The sequence below is a fragment of the Argiope bruennichi genome, chromosome 11, assembly GCF_947563725.1.
Source record: "Argiope bruennichi chromosome 11, qqArgBrue1.1, whole genome shotgun sequence".
NCBI lineage: Eukaryota > Metazoa > Arthropoda > Arachnida > Araneae > Araneidae > Argiope > Argiope bruennichi.
Window position 1 is genome coordinate 47547025 of NC_079161.1, and position 19203 is coordinate 47566227.

Here is a 19203-nt window from a genome sequence, read left to right on the forward strand (position 1 = left end):
TGCCCCCCATTTCTACTGTATTTATAAAGTATTTAAAGAAAAAAAATAATTTGTCAGATATTTGTATCCGTTGTTAGTTATTCTTTCACCGTTTCTTTTTGCTACATATGAACCTTTTTCTTTGTTGCAATATATCTCTCCTTGAAATAAATAAATAAAAACCCTTTCGAACATCTAATGTCAGTTTTTATTAAGAGATGGCAGCACATTACTTGGTAGCTGCACGTCGTTTTGTTTACGTCTATAATTTCGTCAACGTTCATTTCACGCGTCTGAATTTCGAAATTTTACTCCAGCTAGCATTCTAGATCTATCTACTGAACTATTATCGTTTCATCTTACGACAGAATGGATGCATGGTATTTATTGATATAACTTTCGATGATATGAACTTATCATTTTTTTGTCACCATGGAAACGAATTGGTGAACTATTAAAATACTTTATTGCATTCTCAGAACATAATCGTCCGTTTGAAACGTTTCCGCCATGGGTCGAGCAGATGTTTTCAGCGATGTTTTCGAGTCCCTAGTTAAGAAAGGAAGTCAATTTGCTATCAATTATGGACAGAAACAACTTGTGTCATCAATATATTCCATTGCTACACAGACGATTGGAACGAGAGCATTCGATTCTTATAGAGGTATTAACTATGCGGCAAAAGAAAAAGAAGCAAGAAATGTCATGGAAAAAATAATCGAACGTTTCGAAAAAGCTGACGAAGCTTGCTCGGAATTCTTGGCTATCTATTCCAAATGGGAAATATCCCGTAAAGCTACAGTTGAAGAATTGAATGTTATTGCTGCTTCTATACACTCAGACAGATTTAAAGGAAATATATCTAAAATGGTTGGCGGATGTGTTGGAGTAATTGGTGGTAAGATTAATTTTTAACTAATAAGTACATAAACAAGTACTAATTGAAAAAAATATTTTTTAATTCTTTTATTCTTCAATATTAGTTTGTAATTAATATTATAATTTTCACTTTGGCGATATTTTGTTGGCGAGATCTTTATGCTTGGCGCGATTTTTATGTTTATTTTCCTGACTATTACTATGACTATTTGTTATACTAAAGAATAATACAAAAATGCATTGCTTCATATGTTCTAATACTCATTGAATCGTTCAATATTCAGTTGAATAAATTAATTCTAATAAAATGGTAATTGTTTCAGAAAAAAAATGATTTTGGATGAAAAAAATGAATTTAATATGAATCGATAAAATTAGAGTGAAATAACTTTTATTGAGATAAATTCTACAGTGAATTTTTCAATTTAAATTAAATATATGAATTCAGATAAAAGGGCAAACGTCCCATATAAGCAGAAATGTTTAGATTGAATCTATGAAATTAATTATATTAACGCGGATAAATGATGGACACTCCGGATTAGATGGACTGCCCTGATTCCCAATTCACGAAATCAGGGATTTTATACTTTTAGGAGCCTCGAATTTTGATTAGAAATATAGAATTTATCTTTTTTTTTTAATTTGCAGGAAAATGCTTCATATTTTAAAACGAGTTATTTTTTTTTTATATACAATTAGTATATGCATGGTATTGCCATTTTAGTATTATTTTTTTAGATAGAACAAATTATATATTACCTTTCTCCGCTGTTAGTGTGGCATAAAAATAATAAAAATGATAGCAAAATATATAATGTGAATTTCTTTTTCCCTACCTGCCGTATTTCGTCGTTTTGAATAGTTATTAGTTAATTTAGTTAATTTTTTTCTTAAAGTGATATACATGTAATGTTCTTTCCGAAAATAAGCATTCGATTATTGTCTTTAAATTACAGGCTTTATTCATTTTTTCCCCATTTTTTTGATAAAAAGTACACTTTTTAGCATCTTTTAAAAATTATTTGTTAACCTTTGTCATCGCGAAACAAAAGCGGATATAAGGGCAAGGAGAAAACATCCAGAGCTTATATAAATTCAAAAAGGGGATTTTACCGAAATCTGGATGAGCAGGCATTTTCCTATCCCTTTTAAATCCTTTTTCTATCCTCGTATTCCTTTTTATCCCCCCCCTCGAACCCTTTTAAACTGGCACCCTGATGTCTAGAACATACTGGCTGAATTATTTTATATTAAGTCCAAGTTTTCAACCAAAATCACTTAAAACTAACAGTCTTGGTAACCCAAGTTAATTGCATGGTGTTTTTTACGGAACTGTGAGGTCCCTTCTTTATTTCTCAAAAAAATAAATAAATAAAAATAAGCAGATAATTAACAGAAACTTTCTTCCTTAGTTTTCAAAAATAGAAAAAAAAAATACTAATTACGTAATCAAATAGTTGATAAAACAATGGTAACGGTTTCAATATCATTGCAACAATAAAAATTATTATTAAAACTCACGCAAAAAATATTTTTTTAAAATTATCAAAATTTACAAAACAAATTATATTGCATCTAAATTAATGTCATTAAAAAACAGATTTTTGAATTTGAAAAAAAGTTTAAAAATAGCTTTTAAATAATAATAATTCGGTATAGCGCCAGAGTCCCGCTTAAATTTTAATTATGTAGTATTATGATTAATTTATATATATATATATATCTGATACGAACATTCTTACACTCAAAAGTATGTTTGTTCCAAATTTGGTATCTCTATATCAAACCTGTTGGGCCTGCGAAATGTTAATAATTATACAGAACTCGTATTCTCTTTTATTAGTAGTAACGATTGAATTGGGTTCATTATAATTTAATAAATAAAATTTAAAAAATAAAAAACATTTCTGCTTTTTAATTACTTTATTTAAGCGTGACTCATATTAAAGGACGTTTATTTCATAAGTCCAAAGAGTAAAGCTCTGTTGAAGCATAGCTTATATTAGCATTATTATCTATGCGGGAGATTCCCCGAATTGTTTTGCTTTATGGAAAATAGTGTGGTTTATAGATAAAGTCTCAGATTAATTGGGGAAATCTCGTTCTTTCTGAAGAAGTGTTGCAGATCTGATGATTTTAAAGGTCTACTAATATTTTTGTATAAGGGAAAAAAAATAATAATTCGTGCCTTCATTGATATCTGACTTTTCAATTTAGTTTCGATATTGTTTTGCTTTATTCCTATTACAATTTAAGTTTATTTTGAAAACTATCCGACAGTGAAATAGGATTTTTACTGTGTGCTGTCGCGCCAATATTTGTTTTCCAAAACTTTTTCTGGGAACCCTATTATCTCCAAAAGTCAAAACAAATTGCCGCTTCTCTGCGCGCGTGCACAGGAGGAAACATGGATTGTTTTTTCTTTTCCTGTAATTTTTAAAATTATTAATCGCTTTTGATAAAGTTTTTTTTTTTTTTTATGCAAGACGTTTTTTGTTGGCAGGAAGATTTGTCTTTAATTTTACGATTAACTCAATTCTTTTGAAACTGAAATAATTTTTTGTTTGTTTGTTTATCAGAGTTCAATAATATTAATATTCAATAATTTCATTAAGAATCGTTTGCATTATGATATTTTTTAGAAAAATTAATGAGATTTTGAAAATATATTAATTGTTGTTGGCTAAATGGAAATTCCGAAATAACTGAATACTTTATGCTAATAATTTTAAAATGAAATCTGTTTGAAATAAATTTTAAGTTTTCATTATCATTTTTATTAATTAAATAACGACAGATAAAGTAGACCATAGCGTAATATATTGAAATAAAAATTGTTGGAAGGAAAAATATTATAAGCAATCGTTTCTTTTTCTTTTTCTTTTTTTTTTTTTTTGCTCCTATTTTAACTCCTTCTCAGTTTTTATTATTGCTATTATTTCTTATTCAAAAATTTTAATTTTTCATAATTAGCAATTTTCGATGAAACATTTTTATCATTTTAGAATTAAAAAAAAACATTATATTAATAAAAATAAATAAAGAAAAGAAATTCTTTTAATATCTTGCTCAAGACCGATCAAATAAGATTGTAGCTTAACGAAATAATTCTTTTATTTACAGTCTTATATATTTACAATGAACTACTTGTTCTCATTTAGGTTAATATTCTTTACAAAAATCAAATACCAGTTCAATCACGAAATAGTTCCTCGATCAAATCAAAGAATAACGTCACCAAAGAACCGCTGACAGGCTCTTAGCTCTAAACGGCTACTTCAGGGCCGTTCCAGAAATCCAGCGATCTTTATCGTAGACCCTAACACAGAAACCCGAATCAGACAGTTTTAAAAAAAATCAGGAACAACTTTTACGCACTCCCAATTCTAGTTCGAAGTCTCCTACACCCCTTCCTCTGCAAAAAAAACAAAACAAAAAAAAACGCATTTTATTTTTACCATATACTCTTCTCTGGTTTCTCATTGGTGAACTTCAGTTACCTATCACCCCGCTTCCTCAGTGGTCTCAACTCGATCGCGGTAGTATGTGTTAAGGATCCATCTTTGTGGCCGACCCGACCATCTCTTGAGCACATACCAATTATAATCAATTCGCAGCTAACACGGGCTAAAGTGTACCTGGGTTTGACATTTAAAGTGAACGGTTGCTGGTGATTGATCGATTCTTGATAACTTAAAGAGTATCTTCATTAGGGAAAGAAATTTAGCGTCTGGTTGTTTTGACGGTGAAGACATGATGGATCTATTTGAAACGACGTCCTACACATCTGTTTTCCCACTTCTCGTTATAATAGCGATTGACCAGACACATTGACTCTCCTAGTGAAAAGGATTCACATTTGGAGGTCCGTATACACTTAACAATGTGTGGGAAAACGGTGGGGCGTTACATCTGGTCGGAATGCCAATTACCATATGAAGAAAAAGAGGAAACGTTACATTCTCATATTTACTTATGATTGTAATAAAATGTTTGAATTGAATTCTTATGATTCTACAGCCCTTATGGACCGCAACTACAGAAAATGCAGAAAATAATATTTTGGCTTATTTGTCTACTTATTTTGATACTAATACACGGATAATCAGTCCAAAACTCATAATTCCGAAACCGATAATGCAGTGAATATTTCAGTTTATAATACTTGGTATTTATTATACAATATTCTTACAATATACAATAGTCCATGAGCTATTATAACATATAACAGATCTACATCAAGAATTTCACAGTTGGGCCATACCTTAACCGAAATCCAATAATTTTTTAAGAAATGAATTTTGGGAGACGAATGTTCCTTTAATCCAAATTTGTCTTCAAAACTATCGCTTTTTGAACATAAAAATCCCTTCTTTGTACAAGAGGTTTATCATCAGTCGCAATTTTCTATAAATATTTGACGTGGCTCCATGTTGAACGGTGACTGATATATTCAGTTACTTTTGATTGATATTAGATTTGAACTACGGTAGATCTTTGCCGATGAATTCAAAAGATATATCTTTAAGTCATAAATGATGAACTCGAATGCATATGCACAGGTATTGTAAAATGAATATAATAAGTGTCGAAACTGTTTATTTTGAACAAGATTTTAAGTAAATAAATTAATGTATTATCAGATCTTTGTTTTAACAATTTAATAAAAGTTAATAAATGCGGGATTATTTTCTAATTTTTTTCCGTATAATAGTCTTTTTTAGTATATTATCCTCGAAAAATACAATGGAAGTCTCGCTGAAACACTGGTCAGGAGTTTGAAAAATTGGTCTAATTTGCATTTTAATATCGCAGCAAATTTTACTGGTAGAAGCATGAAATCTTTTATATCTTTATAAATAAGTGTAAGAAAAACATCTTTCTCATTAAAACCTTTTCGTTATGTGGGTGGTTTAAAATTTTATTTTATTTTATTTATTTATTTTATTATCTCCTTCCACAGACACCAATGTATTTTCGTATATTGGGTGCTTTATTTGATGAAACTTTGCAATGAGAAGTATAAGTAAGGAAATGAATGTTTATTTCACTTTTGGAAGACACTCTGTATATTTTGTATGTTTTTTTTCTTTTGCCCAGAAGTTCTTACATATAGCATTTAATTCTATGTATTCCAAAAATGGTAATATGCTTTTAAGAATAACATGATTTCACTATTTCCTATTTCTTACTTTGAATGTGCACATTTTCTCTCGAGGGTCTAACAAACATAATTGACATGAAACAACAGTGTTCCAACTACCATTTATAACCTCATGTGATTTTTTTCTGTCTTCTAGTTATTTTAAATATGCATCATATCGGGAAAAAAATAACTTCTTATTTTATTCCTACTAAGTTACCATACTAATATACTATATACAGTCTCAACATCAAGATTATAAACTTCTAGGAGAGAGTAGAATACATTTAGAAGACTCGAAATCATGTAGCAAAGCAAAGTCGGAAACGCTTTTCAGATAAAGTAGATGGCGTTGCACGTCCGTGGCAATGATCGTAACCAATGACGTCACACTGTCCACATTGAATAAAACATGATCTTTAACCAATATTGTAGCATGGGTGTCAGAGTTGATATCAGCAAATCCAAACCGTTCAGTTCATTTGGGTTTATTGACCTCAACGCTGATTTGATATGGTCACAGATAGCAGATACAAATGTCAGAGATCTCAAAGTCGTAAACGCTTGTCAGATACGGTGAGATGGCGTTACACGCGCGTGTGGTTCTAGAGCATTTCCCAAGAAAATCTGCATTTTAGTGTTCTATTATAAGATTCAGTGAACATAACCAAATCTTCACAGCTGTCGACATTGTATAAAACATGGTCATTAACTAATAATATAGAGCGTAGCTCATTTTTATCTGCTGACCTCAACGCTGACTTGATTTCATCTTAGTCAATTGATACTAATGTCAGAGTTATTGAAAAACAATTTTATGGGCGACTCACCGTTGACTTGGGAATAACAATAAAATTCTTCCATGGAGATATTTACTCCATAGGTCAGATAAACAGATCCAAAACGCTTTATTCATTTGAATCTACTGACCTCAATACTGATTTCATCTGGTCATAGTCAGCAGATACTAATGTCAGAGTTATTGAAAAACACTTTTATGCGCGGTTCACCATTAACTTAGGAATAACAATAAAATTCTTCCATGAAGATATTTACATTACAGGTCAGATAAAAGACCCAAAACGATTTATTCATTTGGATCTACTGACTTCAACGCTGATTTTATCTGAACATAGTCGGCAAATATTAATGTCAGAATTATTGAAAAACACTTTTATGGGCGATTCACCATTGACTTAGGAATAACAATAAAATTCTTCCATGGAGATATTTACATTACAGGTCAGATAAATAGACCCTAAACGCTTTATTCATTTGGATCTACTGACTTCAGCGCCGATTTCATCTGACTAGCAGCAGACTGACATCTGTCATCAGATATAATATCAGAGTCATTGAAAAAATTTTTTATGAACGACTCACCATTTACTTATGAATAATAATACAATTCTTCCATGGAGATATTTACTCCATAGGTCAGATAAACAGATCCAAAACGCTTTATTCATTTGGATCTACTGACCTCAATGCTGATTTCATCTGATCATAGTCAGCAGATGCTAATGTCAGAGTTATTAAAAAACACTTTTATGGACGACTCACCATTTATATAGGAATAACAATGCAATTCTTCCATGAAGATATTTACTCCACAGGTCAGATCAGTAGATCCAAAATGCTTAATTCATTTGAATCTACTGACCTCAATGCTGATTTCATCTGATCATAGTCAGCCGATACTAATGTCAGAGTTATTGAAATACACTTTTATGGGCGACTCACCATTTATATAGGAATAACAATGCAGTTCTTCCATGGAGATATTTACTCCACAAGTCAGATCAGCAGACCCAAAATGTTTAATTCATTTGGATCTACTGACCTTAACGTTGACTTGATCTGATCATAGTCAGCAGATACAAATATCGGAGTTGTGAAAAACACAATCGACTCATCATACATTTTGGGAGGGTAATAAAATTCCTCCATGGAGATATTAGCACATATTTTTCTGGGATCCTAAAAAAGAATGAGAACGAGTAAGTGAGTGTTAAAGAATTGAGAATTTCTTTTAATAATAATGATAATAAACAGTAAAGAATTGATAACATTATGGTCAATATATTGATAGGCAATTGTCAAAGAGGGGATTTTTTTTCCTTATATAAGAATAGTGCATATTAGAGCTACATTTTCAGTTTGCTGACGCTAGTTATGGCGGCATTACTACATCATCTCTCTCTTTTCATGTGGACTGCTGGGAAACCATTAGTTATGATCATTGAATCTTATTATGAAATGCTGAAACGAATAATCTATTTAAAAACGCCCTAGAATTCCTTAGCACACGCAGCGCCATCTACAGCATCTGGCAAGCGTTTCCGACCCAACATTGATTGCTATGTGATTTCGAATCATCTTGGTACATATTGTAATACACTTTATACCCTGTAGAAGTTTGTATCACTGATGTTGGGACACCTGGTATATAAGGGAGGGATGCAATAATAATTCTGCTGAGAGCGTTAAATATTCTGGAACCTGCCCTGTGTGCAAATCATAACAATTTAAGTAAAAAAAAAAAAATAATAACTACGTTTTTATGTAAGTTTTCAAACGGAATGCCATAAATTTGAAGATCGAAACTGATAAAACATTGCATTGGAAGTGAAATTATTACTTTGGAAGTACATATAGCTGTAAATAAACTAAACAACAATGACATTCCGGAAGCGAAGTAAATAATATCATATAGTATCAACGAACATTTTCGTTTGCTGATTTTCATTTTTTTATTTTCTTTTCAGGTGCAGCTGTGGTTGGCGCCTTTGTATTCCCGCCACTTCTCCCATTGGCTATCGGCGGTGGCGTAGCTTCAGGTCTTGGAGGCGTAACGGTTTTTGGATCATCCATTGCCGAGATCGTGGTGCTCAAAAAACGATTGAACCAAGCAAAAATTATAATTGAAGACGATTTTGAACAATTCCAGCCGTTGCGGAAGTTCTTCGATCGTTCAAATGAGTTAATGGAAGCCTTGAATGAAGTGATTGGATTCGATCTAATGGATGAAATACACGGGGAGCTCAAATCGTTTTATGAAGAATACAGAAATCGAAAAACCGAAGTCGATAGCAACTTTATTAATAAAATAAAACCTATGATCAACTTTTTGGTCAATTTGTTAATATCTAAAACCAACTTATTGTTCCAATTTGGTCCTGAATTGGCTTCTATGGCGATCAGTTTTGTGCTGGCCATGTTTATCGCGCCAATGCACAACATGGTGCTGTTTGACAGAATTGTACTTATCCAGCGACTGTCTGTTGGTGTGTTGAGCGGCCTTGAAGCAGGGTTGAGTTTAAGAACTGCTGTTGCAGGTGTGACGGCTAGAAGGGCTCTGCAAGGAGTTCCAACTGTTGCAGAGAATATGCCCAAGCTCTTCGCCAGGTCTTTCAAAATCTTCGCTGGGATTGGACTTGCCTTGGACGTGTCAAACATAATCTTGACCTCTATTGATATGAAGAAAGGTTCTTTCAGCGAGCATGGAAAAAAACTGAAAGAAGCTGCTGATCGGTTACAAGAAGAATTTGAATATGTGGAAAAAGTACATGATACTTTGAGAATTAGAATTTTTTGAGTTCTTATTTCTTTGCACAACATCCGTCCGAAACTAACTGTCCGATTCACCTCTTTTTTCCAAGTTTATAAAAATACAAAATCAATATTCCTAATTATATTATGTTGGATTGAAAAATTTCTTTATTTTTTCCCTATGTAATAAATATATTTTATCAAAGACATATTGCCATTGATTTAGGCCAACAGCTCGCATTTTTTTAATATTTTTATCCCAAAATTCCATAATTGTAATTTAAGCTGCAGTGACTTCATTGCACAATCTAGGCTTTGGACAGATGATAATACCATGAAAGATCAGTCATATATACAGTCCAGGTGAGTGTTTAATGCGTGTAATCCGTCCATATGTCCGACCTGGTGTGACGTATGCATGTATCGAGAAGCGGTTCTAATAAAGGTAAACCTCACCGAGTTCAGAGTTACTATGTTCCAAAGGAACCCTTGTGTAAACTCGAAACTGAACATCCATTTTAATGAATTAAACCATAATTGTTCGAATTTGCATCCATCCATTATAAATTAAGAAATTTTAAATAATTAATGCCACAATTATTTTTTTATCAATTTTTGAAATTTATTTATATTGTAAAAATGTATTGTTTGTAATAAATGTATAATTTATGTATTTATCTATTTTTTATGAATGTTTAATGTTTGTATTAAAAAATGTGATTATTTTTATTTGTTCCTAAAAAACACTTAATAATAAAAAGATTATATCTTATAAAGATAAAATATAGTATTATGTAAAATACGTCATTTGTATAATTAATCTGCTTGTATCAAATTTTTTTCTTTTGACATATTGGAAGTGAAAAAAAAAACCTTATTATTATCGAATTTTTATTTTATAACTTGATGAATATTTCATGTGAAATAAAATTTATTTTGTATAGTTTTATGCATTGCTATTGTTTGTTTTGGTTTGTAGTATATTGACATTTTTAGTAAAAAAAAAGGAAAAAATATTATTAATACAGTCTACAGATTATTTGTGGCATTCTAGCTTAAAATTTCAATGAAATGATGTAATCGATTACCATAATAATGGATATTGGGTAATTCAAAAATTTTTCATCTCAGTTTATCGGAAATTCCAATTTTGTTCTCTTAATTTCTCTTCAATTTTCTTTTTATATAATTTTGAAATATTTCCTATAATTCAAGTGTATTTGATTTAATTCCATGCCAAATGATTCTTCAATGATTAATTCGATGAAATGTGATAATACTGTAAGAGTATAAAATATAGTATTACGTAAAATATATCTTTTGTATTATTAATTCAGTATTGTTAATATTTTTTTAACATATTGGAAGTGTAAAAAAACAAAAACATTATTGTTGTGGAATTCTTCTTATGACTGACTGAGTATTTCATATGTAATAAAATTTATTTTGTATAGTTTTGCTTTTTTGCTATTGTTTATTTTGGTTTGAGGTAAATTGAAATTTTTAAGTTAAAAAATATTAGGCAGTCTGTGGGTATTTGTGGCATTCTAGCTTAAAATTTCAATGAAATGATGTAATCGATTACCTTAATAATGGATATTGGGTAATTCAAAAAATTTTCATCCCAGTTTATCGGAAATTCCAATTTTGTTCTCTTAATTTCTCTTCAATTTTCTTTTTATATAATTTTGAAATATTTCCTATAATTCAAGTGTATTTGATTTAATTCCATGCCAAATAATTCTTCAATGATTAATTCGATGAAATGTGATAATACCGTATGAGTATAAAATATAGTATTACGTAAAATATATCTTTTGTATTATTAATTCAGTATTGTTAATATTTTTTTAACATATTGGAAGTGTAAAAAAAAAACATTATTGTTGTGGAATTCTTCTTATGACTGACTGAGTATTTCATATGTAATAAAATTTATTTTGTATAGTTTTGCTTTTTTGCTATTGTTTATTTTGGTTTGAGGTAAATTGAAATTTTTAAGTTAAAAAATATTAGGCAGTCTGTAGGTATTTGTGCGATTCTAGCTTAGAATTTCAATAAAATGATGCAATCGATTACCATAATCGTTGATAGTGGGTAATTCAAATGTTTTTCATCCCAATTTATCGATAATTCTAATTTTGTCCTCTTAATTTCTCTTCAATTTTATTTTTATATAACGTTGAAATATTGTCTATAATTCATATATATTTGATTAATTCGATGCCAAGTCTGAAAATTTTCTCAAAATATTAATTGTTTTGATTATTTAATTACTGTATTTTTTCTTCAGTAATAATGACTAATTTTTTATGGCCCATTACTCACTTCAGTATTTAACTGATGTAGAATACATTCAGTCAATAAAATAATAAAAAACAAATTCTGATTATTATAAAAGAATTTTACTACAATTTTTTTGTTTCTTAGTTTTACGGTACGATTAATCGATTATTGTTTTTTGTGTTCTCTATTCAAAATTGCTTTATACTATTAGTTTATTAAAATTACTATTTATTTATATATATTGTTAGATAGATTCCTATAAGAAGACTACCTACCGCAAGGGTTCTCATGACAAGACTTCGGGTTTGTTTAGTTTAGTTATATTAACGTCCCGTTGTAAAGCAACACTAGGGCTATTTAGGGACGGACCTCGTCATTTTGAACCGCAGTCAGATGACGAGGACGACACCTGAACTGGCACCACCCTCTCCACACCACACCAGCGGGAGGACGACAAGATTTCGGGAAAATTTCTGCTGTTCTTCTCCGACCTTGACCCTTCGTTCAAAAGTATATGTATACATATACAGGATTCGACCGACAAATTCAGAAAGGTGATAGTAGGCATCAAGAGGATAAAGAATCACTATACAACATAGGGTCCCAAACGACTTTTTGAAGGTAAAAATCGCAAAAATATAGGGCGTCCGATAATTGTTGGAAACTGTAAAAGATTAATAAAAAATAACAAATGATGTTTCAACAATGAATTTTTTAAAAGTGAAAACACATTCTTAAAAGTGTTTTTTTTTATGTAGCTAACATGCGGATTTGATGGTCTAAAGGGTCGCAAATTCCTGAAAACGAAAAAGTTGTTTGGGACCCTTATCTGGAAAAATATTAAAACTTGAAAAAAATAAAAGCATGAAAATGTGAGGAATTTTATATTCTATAATTTGATATAAGCATGTAGTGTTAAAACGGAGGAGCTTTTAAGATAGTTGAGAAAAACTAAAATGTGCACCAGGAAACATCGCAGCAACATCGATATACCGATGTTTGTAGAAGCTGTTGCCAAATTCGAAAGATAAATTCAGAGAGCTGATACGAGTCATTAAGGAGATGAAAAATTATTAGAAAACATACGGTTGCAAGTAACGTTTGTTCAGTGAAAATCTCAAAAACAGATGTCGAAAAGACAATGAGCCTGGTGAAGAGAATGGCCGTATGAATGCAAGGTTAAGGAATAAGGAGAATTAAGGAATAAGGAGAAGTAGAAGGCTTCTCGTATTTAAATTTTCCATGCGTTTGAGGAAAATAAAAGCATCGAGAAGTATACATTAATGAACATTGCAGAAATGACGGTCTTTAAACTTCATTCGCAAACATGTCATATTTCAAGAATGCAATTAAAAAGTGCTGGTGCACCATCATGCATTAACCAAATCTTCTGGGGTAGAATTTTCGGTATTCCCTGCAGTAGATCCGCAGGAACGTGGTGGAAGAAAGCAAGATACTTTGAGCTTCTGAGGCGTACGGGTAGATGATAGAGATGCACAATCCACGATTTTTTGAATAAAAAATAATTTTGCTATTGTTATTTTTAAATATTTGTTCCAAATATCTGTTATTTCAATCATATTATTAATTAAAAATTATTACTTAATATTAAATATAAAATTTATTAATTGTAATTGATACTTAATTTACTAATTTAAGTAACGTGGGATTGAATTAATTTATCTATTTCAGCTGACTTCTTAAATTTGATTTTTTTTCAAAACTATTTATTTAATTTCTTTATTGGAGTAAACCATTTTCTGAAAAATTTGAATTAAATATATACATCATTTCTTTAAATTGTTTACTTTAGTTCTATATTTTACCAATAGATGGCACCAGCAGTAAACGGAATATATCCAAAGTCAAGTCACAAGCAATTAAAAAGGATTTGTATGGAATAGTGCATCATCAAATGCGAATAACGGAAAGTCAAGGTTACTCTCATGAAGTGGAGCGACGACTTCACACTTTCCAGTGAAGTCACCGCTCCGATAAATTTCAGTGATATGCAATTCAATGATACGATAATTCCAATAACCGGTCCGTTCTCTTTTCAATCCATTCACAGATTTCTCCTTTTCTGTTTTGTTTGAGAGCTTCCATTGGGCAGATCGTATCGATTGTTACTTTCCAGTGAAGTCACCGCTCCGGTAAATTTCAGTGATATCGTATCGATTGTTACTTTCTATCGTGATCCAAAACCTGTAATCGAAATATCACCAGTCAGATCGTATCAAGGATTTGAATCACACCCCTCTTTGAAAAGCATTGATCACTGGTATTTGTGACTTTATGATATTGTTTACGTAATAACCGCTCGTAAAATATTCGTGATCATGATACGGTCCCAATAGATGATCTCCGAGAATCCCTGCCCAGATGTTAATATTAAACTTGTGCTGTGTGTTCGATGAGATAGTGATGTGGGGTTTTCGAATGACGAAATATGCGCCTTGTGCGTGTTGAAGACGCCTTCTCTCGCAAAGCAGGTTTCATCTGAGAATAAAACTCTTTCAGGAAAGTGTTTCATTTTCCTGGGTGGCATCAAGCAGATAAATTTCGGTATACATGTTACGGTGAAACTCCGAAATCTGGAGAATGTCGACATTCACCGGTGAATGTCGACAAACACATAGTCGCTTGGTGTATGTCCGAAATATTTGCTAAATATCCTTATTTCTGACTTTCACCGGTGAATGTCGACATTCACCATTCACTAATGGTGAATGTTGAACATGTCCGAGATTTATATTTTTTTCTCCGTAATTCAGTCGCGATAAATTTTTCGTCTCTCTTTCTGAGAGGAATAACTAAGAACTTAAAACACACAGTACTTTCAAAATGAGAAAGGAAAATAATAGAAGTAAAAAACTTACTTAATTATACAGTACGTTCTAAATGAGAAAATAAAATAATAGTAATAAAAAACTTACTAAATTATGTGAATCAAATCTTATTTATTGCAACAACTTAAACTATTATGACACTTTGAATTGCACAAGAGGCCCTTGCTTTTACAACTGCATTTATTTGTGGAACACTTCCTTTTGCAATGACAGCGTGTATAGCCTTGCCGACCGCTTCTCGAATTAGCTGCAGCTGTTTCTCTCAGCGAAATTTCTTGAAAAGAAATCTTATCTATGGAAAGGAGCTTTTCTTTACAAATTTCGAACTGATTACGTGTGTAAAGCTGCTTGAGGGTACCATTTTCATTCGCAAGTTTATAGAGGGTACCATTTTTATTCGCAAGTTTAACTTGATGTGAAGACGTGGTAAATTGCAAGTCCTCTTCAATATTTTTCTTTGGAGTTTGGTTTTCGGTTAGACCACCGTTCAAATTTTTTTCAGAAGTATTACCAGTTTTTTCAAGCTGTTCTTCGGTTTCAAAAGTATTGGCAATTCCTTCAAGTTGTTCCTCAGTTTCGAAAGACGATGCTATGCCTCTTTTCGCTTTAATGCCAAACATGGCTTCATAAGGACTTTGACGTATTCCTTCGCGGTATGTAGTGTTCTTGGCAAATTGAACAAAGGGTAAACCTTCTGACCATTTATTTGTATTGTTATCGTTCATCCATGCAGTTAACATATTCTGTATATCCTGATTGGCCCTTTCAACTGAGCCTTGTGTTTGACTGTGACGAAGCTTTCCATGAACTATCTTAACATCTTTCCACATGGCGCATATTTCGGATATGACTTGATTACTGAATTCTCTACCATTATCTGATTGCAATATTGCTGGAGCACCAAACGTTAAAAATATTGGAAGAACGTGATACGCTACTTCTTCAGCCCTCTTAGTTTTCAAAGGTCGTAGCTGGACAAACTTAGTTAAATGATCTTGATACACCATTATGAACTTATATTCACCATCTGAGTTTGATTGCAGATCTATCAGATCAACTTGACATCTTGAGTTTAACTCAGAACTGATCATTGGTTTCACAACAATACCTTTCTTAGGTGCACTGTGTTTCATTTGACACTGTTTGCATAGATTTAAATACAACATTACAACTTCATATGTAATATTTGGCGAGAAACAGCCAGTCGCCTCTTTGTCGGCTCCTCTCTTTTCGACCTCCACCAGAGCATAGCTGTGATTGTCGACATATACCGGTGAGGGTCCGAATGTACAAGAATGTAATGAAATATTCGATCTTTCACCGACGTCTTTGGTGTTTGTCGACATTCACCGGTGAATGTCGACATTCTCTGATTTCGGTCTTTCACGGTAACATATACATTTAACATCTAAAGTGTAGCCACTTGCCAAATTTTGAGTCAACTACGGGTAGAAGTAAATAAATGCGGTATTTCCAAAACGCAATGACTTAAAGATATAAAATTTGTTGTGGGATTTTGTGGCTACACGTGCAGTTTAATGTCATTTTTTTTTCAATTGGTTTAGAAAAACGTGCCTAAAAAAATTGGATTTTCGGAAACTATTAACCACATGCCAGGGATTTATCGCTAAAAAACACGGCGAATCTGTAACGCGTGAGGATAGAAACTGGGACGTTGTGGTTCGCAGCCGAGTAACATGGCCATGATACAAAAGCAATTGCTTGTGCAGCGTAGCTGTTAACTGACTTATAAGCTATTCACTACAGACTCTCTCTCCAGTGAGTCGGAGGTGAGACAAATGATATGGCTGTTGAGTGGTTATGAGTGGTTGAGTGGTTATATTACATTAGCTGTTGCTTCTAATGCGCCTGTACCCATTTGAGTAGCGCCAAGCGTTATGGCGAGCGTGTGTGGGTGAGTGGTTGCTGATGCTGCGTCAAGTGAGTCTGACGCCTTTGGGTTCCTGTGTCAAGTGAATCTGACGACTTCTGTTTGCCGTCGGTAGATGGCGCCACAACAGCTGTACGAAGGTGGAAGGATCATTGTCCGAGGTCACCAATGTAGAGGATTGGTATGAGCGAGGATAGAGCCTGGGACCTTGTGATTCGCAGCCGAGTAACATGACCACGATACAAAAGCAACTACTCGGGTAGCGTAGCTGTTAACTGGCTTATAAGCTATTCACTACAGTAGTATCACACGATAGATTCATTAAAAATGCTAAATATACGCCAAAAATTAATCTTTCTAATATTATACGCCAATGCCATGTAAGACGTTTTAGGGCATGGATCTATGGGAAATTTTGGATCTATGGGAAACTTCAGATGAATTCTGTTCAATGCAAAGCAATAAGTACTTTCTTATAATTTTTTTTTTATTATTTTTTTTTTCATTATTATGCTATGCAGCTGTGTGAATTAAAATTCACAATTCTATTAAAATTTTAAATTCTTAGCACAATTTAATAATTATAATAATAAAAAAGAGTCTTTTAAGCACATTTTTATTAGTGTTCTAAACGAAATATTATTTATTTTAAACAATTTTATATTTTTTATCGAGTAGTTATTATTTCACAAGCTCACAACTAGATGGCGCTATTGCTAAGAAATAAAAATGTTAAGTAATTGATTAACCTATAAAAAAAAAGTTATAGAAAAATATCAAGATAGTACATTGTCATAAAGAAGACATGCATGTACAAAACTTCAGAATTCCTGCTCATCTGTAAATGAGAGGGGGGGGGGGACAGCTACAACAAAATTCTGCCTTTACAAACTTAAGATTGATCCAGCGAAATGGAAATCTGTGCTCAAATAAAAATACATTTAATGTATCAGAATAAGTTGAAGACACAAATTTGGATGAAAACTCTTTTTTTCTTTCTCCTTTTTTGCAGTTTTAAAAAATAGATACGATATAGATAAAATAGATAAGATAAAAGATGTAGATAAAAATAGATAAAATATAGATTAAATAATAGATATCTTTTAAAAAATAGATATCTTTAGTTTGTCTCTGTGTCAATTAGAAGCCATGTTATAGCAAACTATTGATATGTAAGTGATGCTTATTTATAAGCATTTAAAAACTTTAAGTTGCATTTTCTGAAGAACGAATTTTTTTCATAATTTTACTGTACATCGTCATATCCCAAAAAATAATCAAGATACCTTAATGAAATTTGTAATTAGTGCTCGTTATTTTTGTAGAATGTAACGGTTTGATGTTGGATGCTCTTGAAGTGGATTTATGATATTTTAATGTAAATATTGTTCGAAAAAATCATAAAATTTCATAGATAATCTTATATATTATACAATTTTTTTTTTATTTTTGAATATAATTCTTAGAATAATAGTTAGGTACACTCTAAAATAGGTTACACATGTAATGTTACAAAGAAAAATGAAAAACTGTAACAATTTTTTTTTTTCTCTCTAGAACAAACCTAGTTTACGTAAATAAATGTTAAAATTTACATCAAAATATGCGTTTTCTTCAAAAGCTACATATACATTTAAATTATTTCATTCATCATTTTTTCCGTATATTAATATAAAAACATTATATAAACAAATATATGTTTTTTTTTTAAATCCACTCTGAATCTAGTTGGATACCTTAAAAAGGCAATCATATACGTTTCTATTCATGATGAATGGAAATATTATACTTTAAATAAATTATTTATTTAGACTCCACTTATTATTCAAGCCAGAAAAAGTAGTTATATGTTCATGTGGGTCTTATGGATTTTAATGCACCAGACCATTTGGATAGCAGGATAGCTTAATCTATTTTACTATAGATTAACAATTTGGATTCCATTTGTGGTGTTTTCAGAAGATGATCTTTTTTGGTGCTCCTTCTCAGCTGACATCTCTGAACTAACACTGAATTTTAACCGTCATACAAAGAGAGCGGAGCGCCCTCTTGTGGAGAGAAATAACCACATATATCAACAAAATATATAATGAATATCTATAATAATATACATGCATAAGTTACCGGCAAAGTATGAAACGCTGGCATTCTATACAATGCCTAGGCATTGTATAGAGTGCCAGCGTTTTGTATAAAATGCTGGATGTTTTTAGGCAAAGTATGAAATATAATAATTATTACGTACTTTCGAAGGGTATTTTATATAATACCTAGACACTCTATAGAATGTCAAAAATACAAATATTATTCTGAAAAAATAATAAGAGTGCCATTACAAAAATTATTCAAAATCCGTAAAGAAAAATGAAAGTTGTACAAAACGAAATTTATGCTTTTCTTATTAAGAGAAACAAAATTTTCATATAAAAAAGAAGAAATTAAAATTAACCCATTTGTTTCGACATGGTAGGTTTCAACGACATTTTAAATTACATTTTTTCACGTCAATATATTTCATATTTTGGCACTTTGTTTTTCAAATACGTTTGACGAATCCTTGGCCGCTTCTTTGAACAATTGCAACTGACCGGAGAGAAATTGCGTGGTTAGGAATATCTTCA

General features: G+C 31.5%; 2 protein-coding genes across 2 annotated transcripts; one reads left to right on the forward strand and one right to left on the reverse strand.

Moving 5' to 3' along the window:
* Window positions 1–279: 279 nt before the first annotated feature.
* LOC129957515 (uncharacterized) lies at window positions 280–11352 on the forward strand. Its single transcript, XM_056069849.1, has 2 exons — window positions 280–877; window positions 8773–11352. Exons 1-2 carry the CDS (start codon window positions 490–492, stop codon window positions 9600–9602), a joined length of 1218 nt encoding a protein of 405 aa, XP_055925824.1. The 5' UTR covers window positions 280–489; the 3' UTR covers window positions 9603–11352.
* Window positions 11353–14798: 3446 nt separating this feature from the next.
* LOC129956551 (KRAB-A domain-containing protein 2-like) lies at window positions 14799–16037 on the reverse strand. The gene has a single exon (XM_056068479.1). It carries the CDS (start codon window positions 16035–16037, stop codon window positions 14799–14801), a length of 1239 nt encoding a protein of 412 aa, XP_055924454.1.
* Window positions 16038–19203: the final 3166 nt, after the last annotated feature.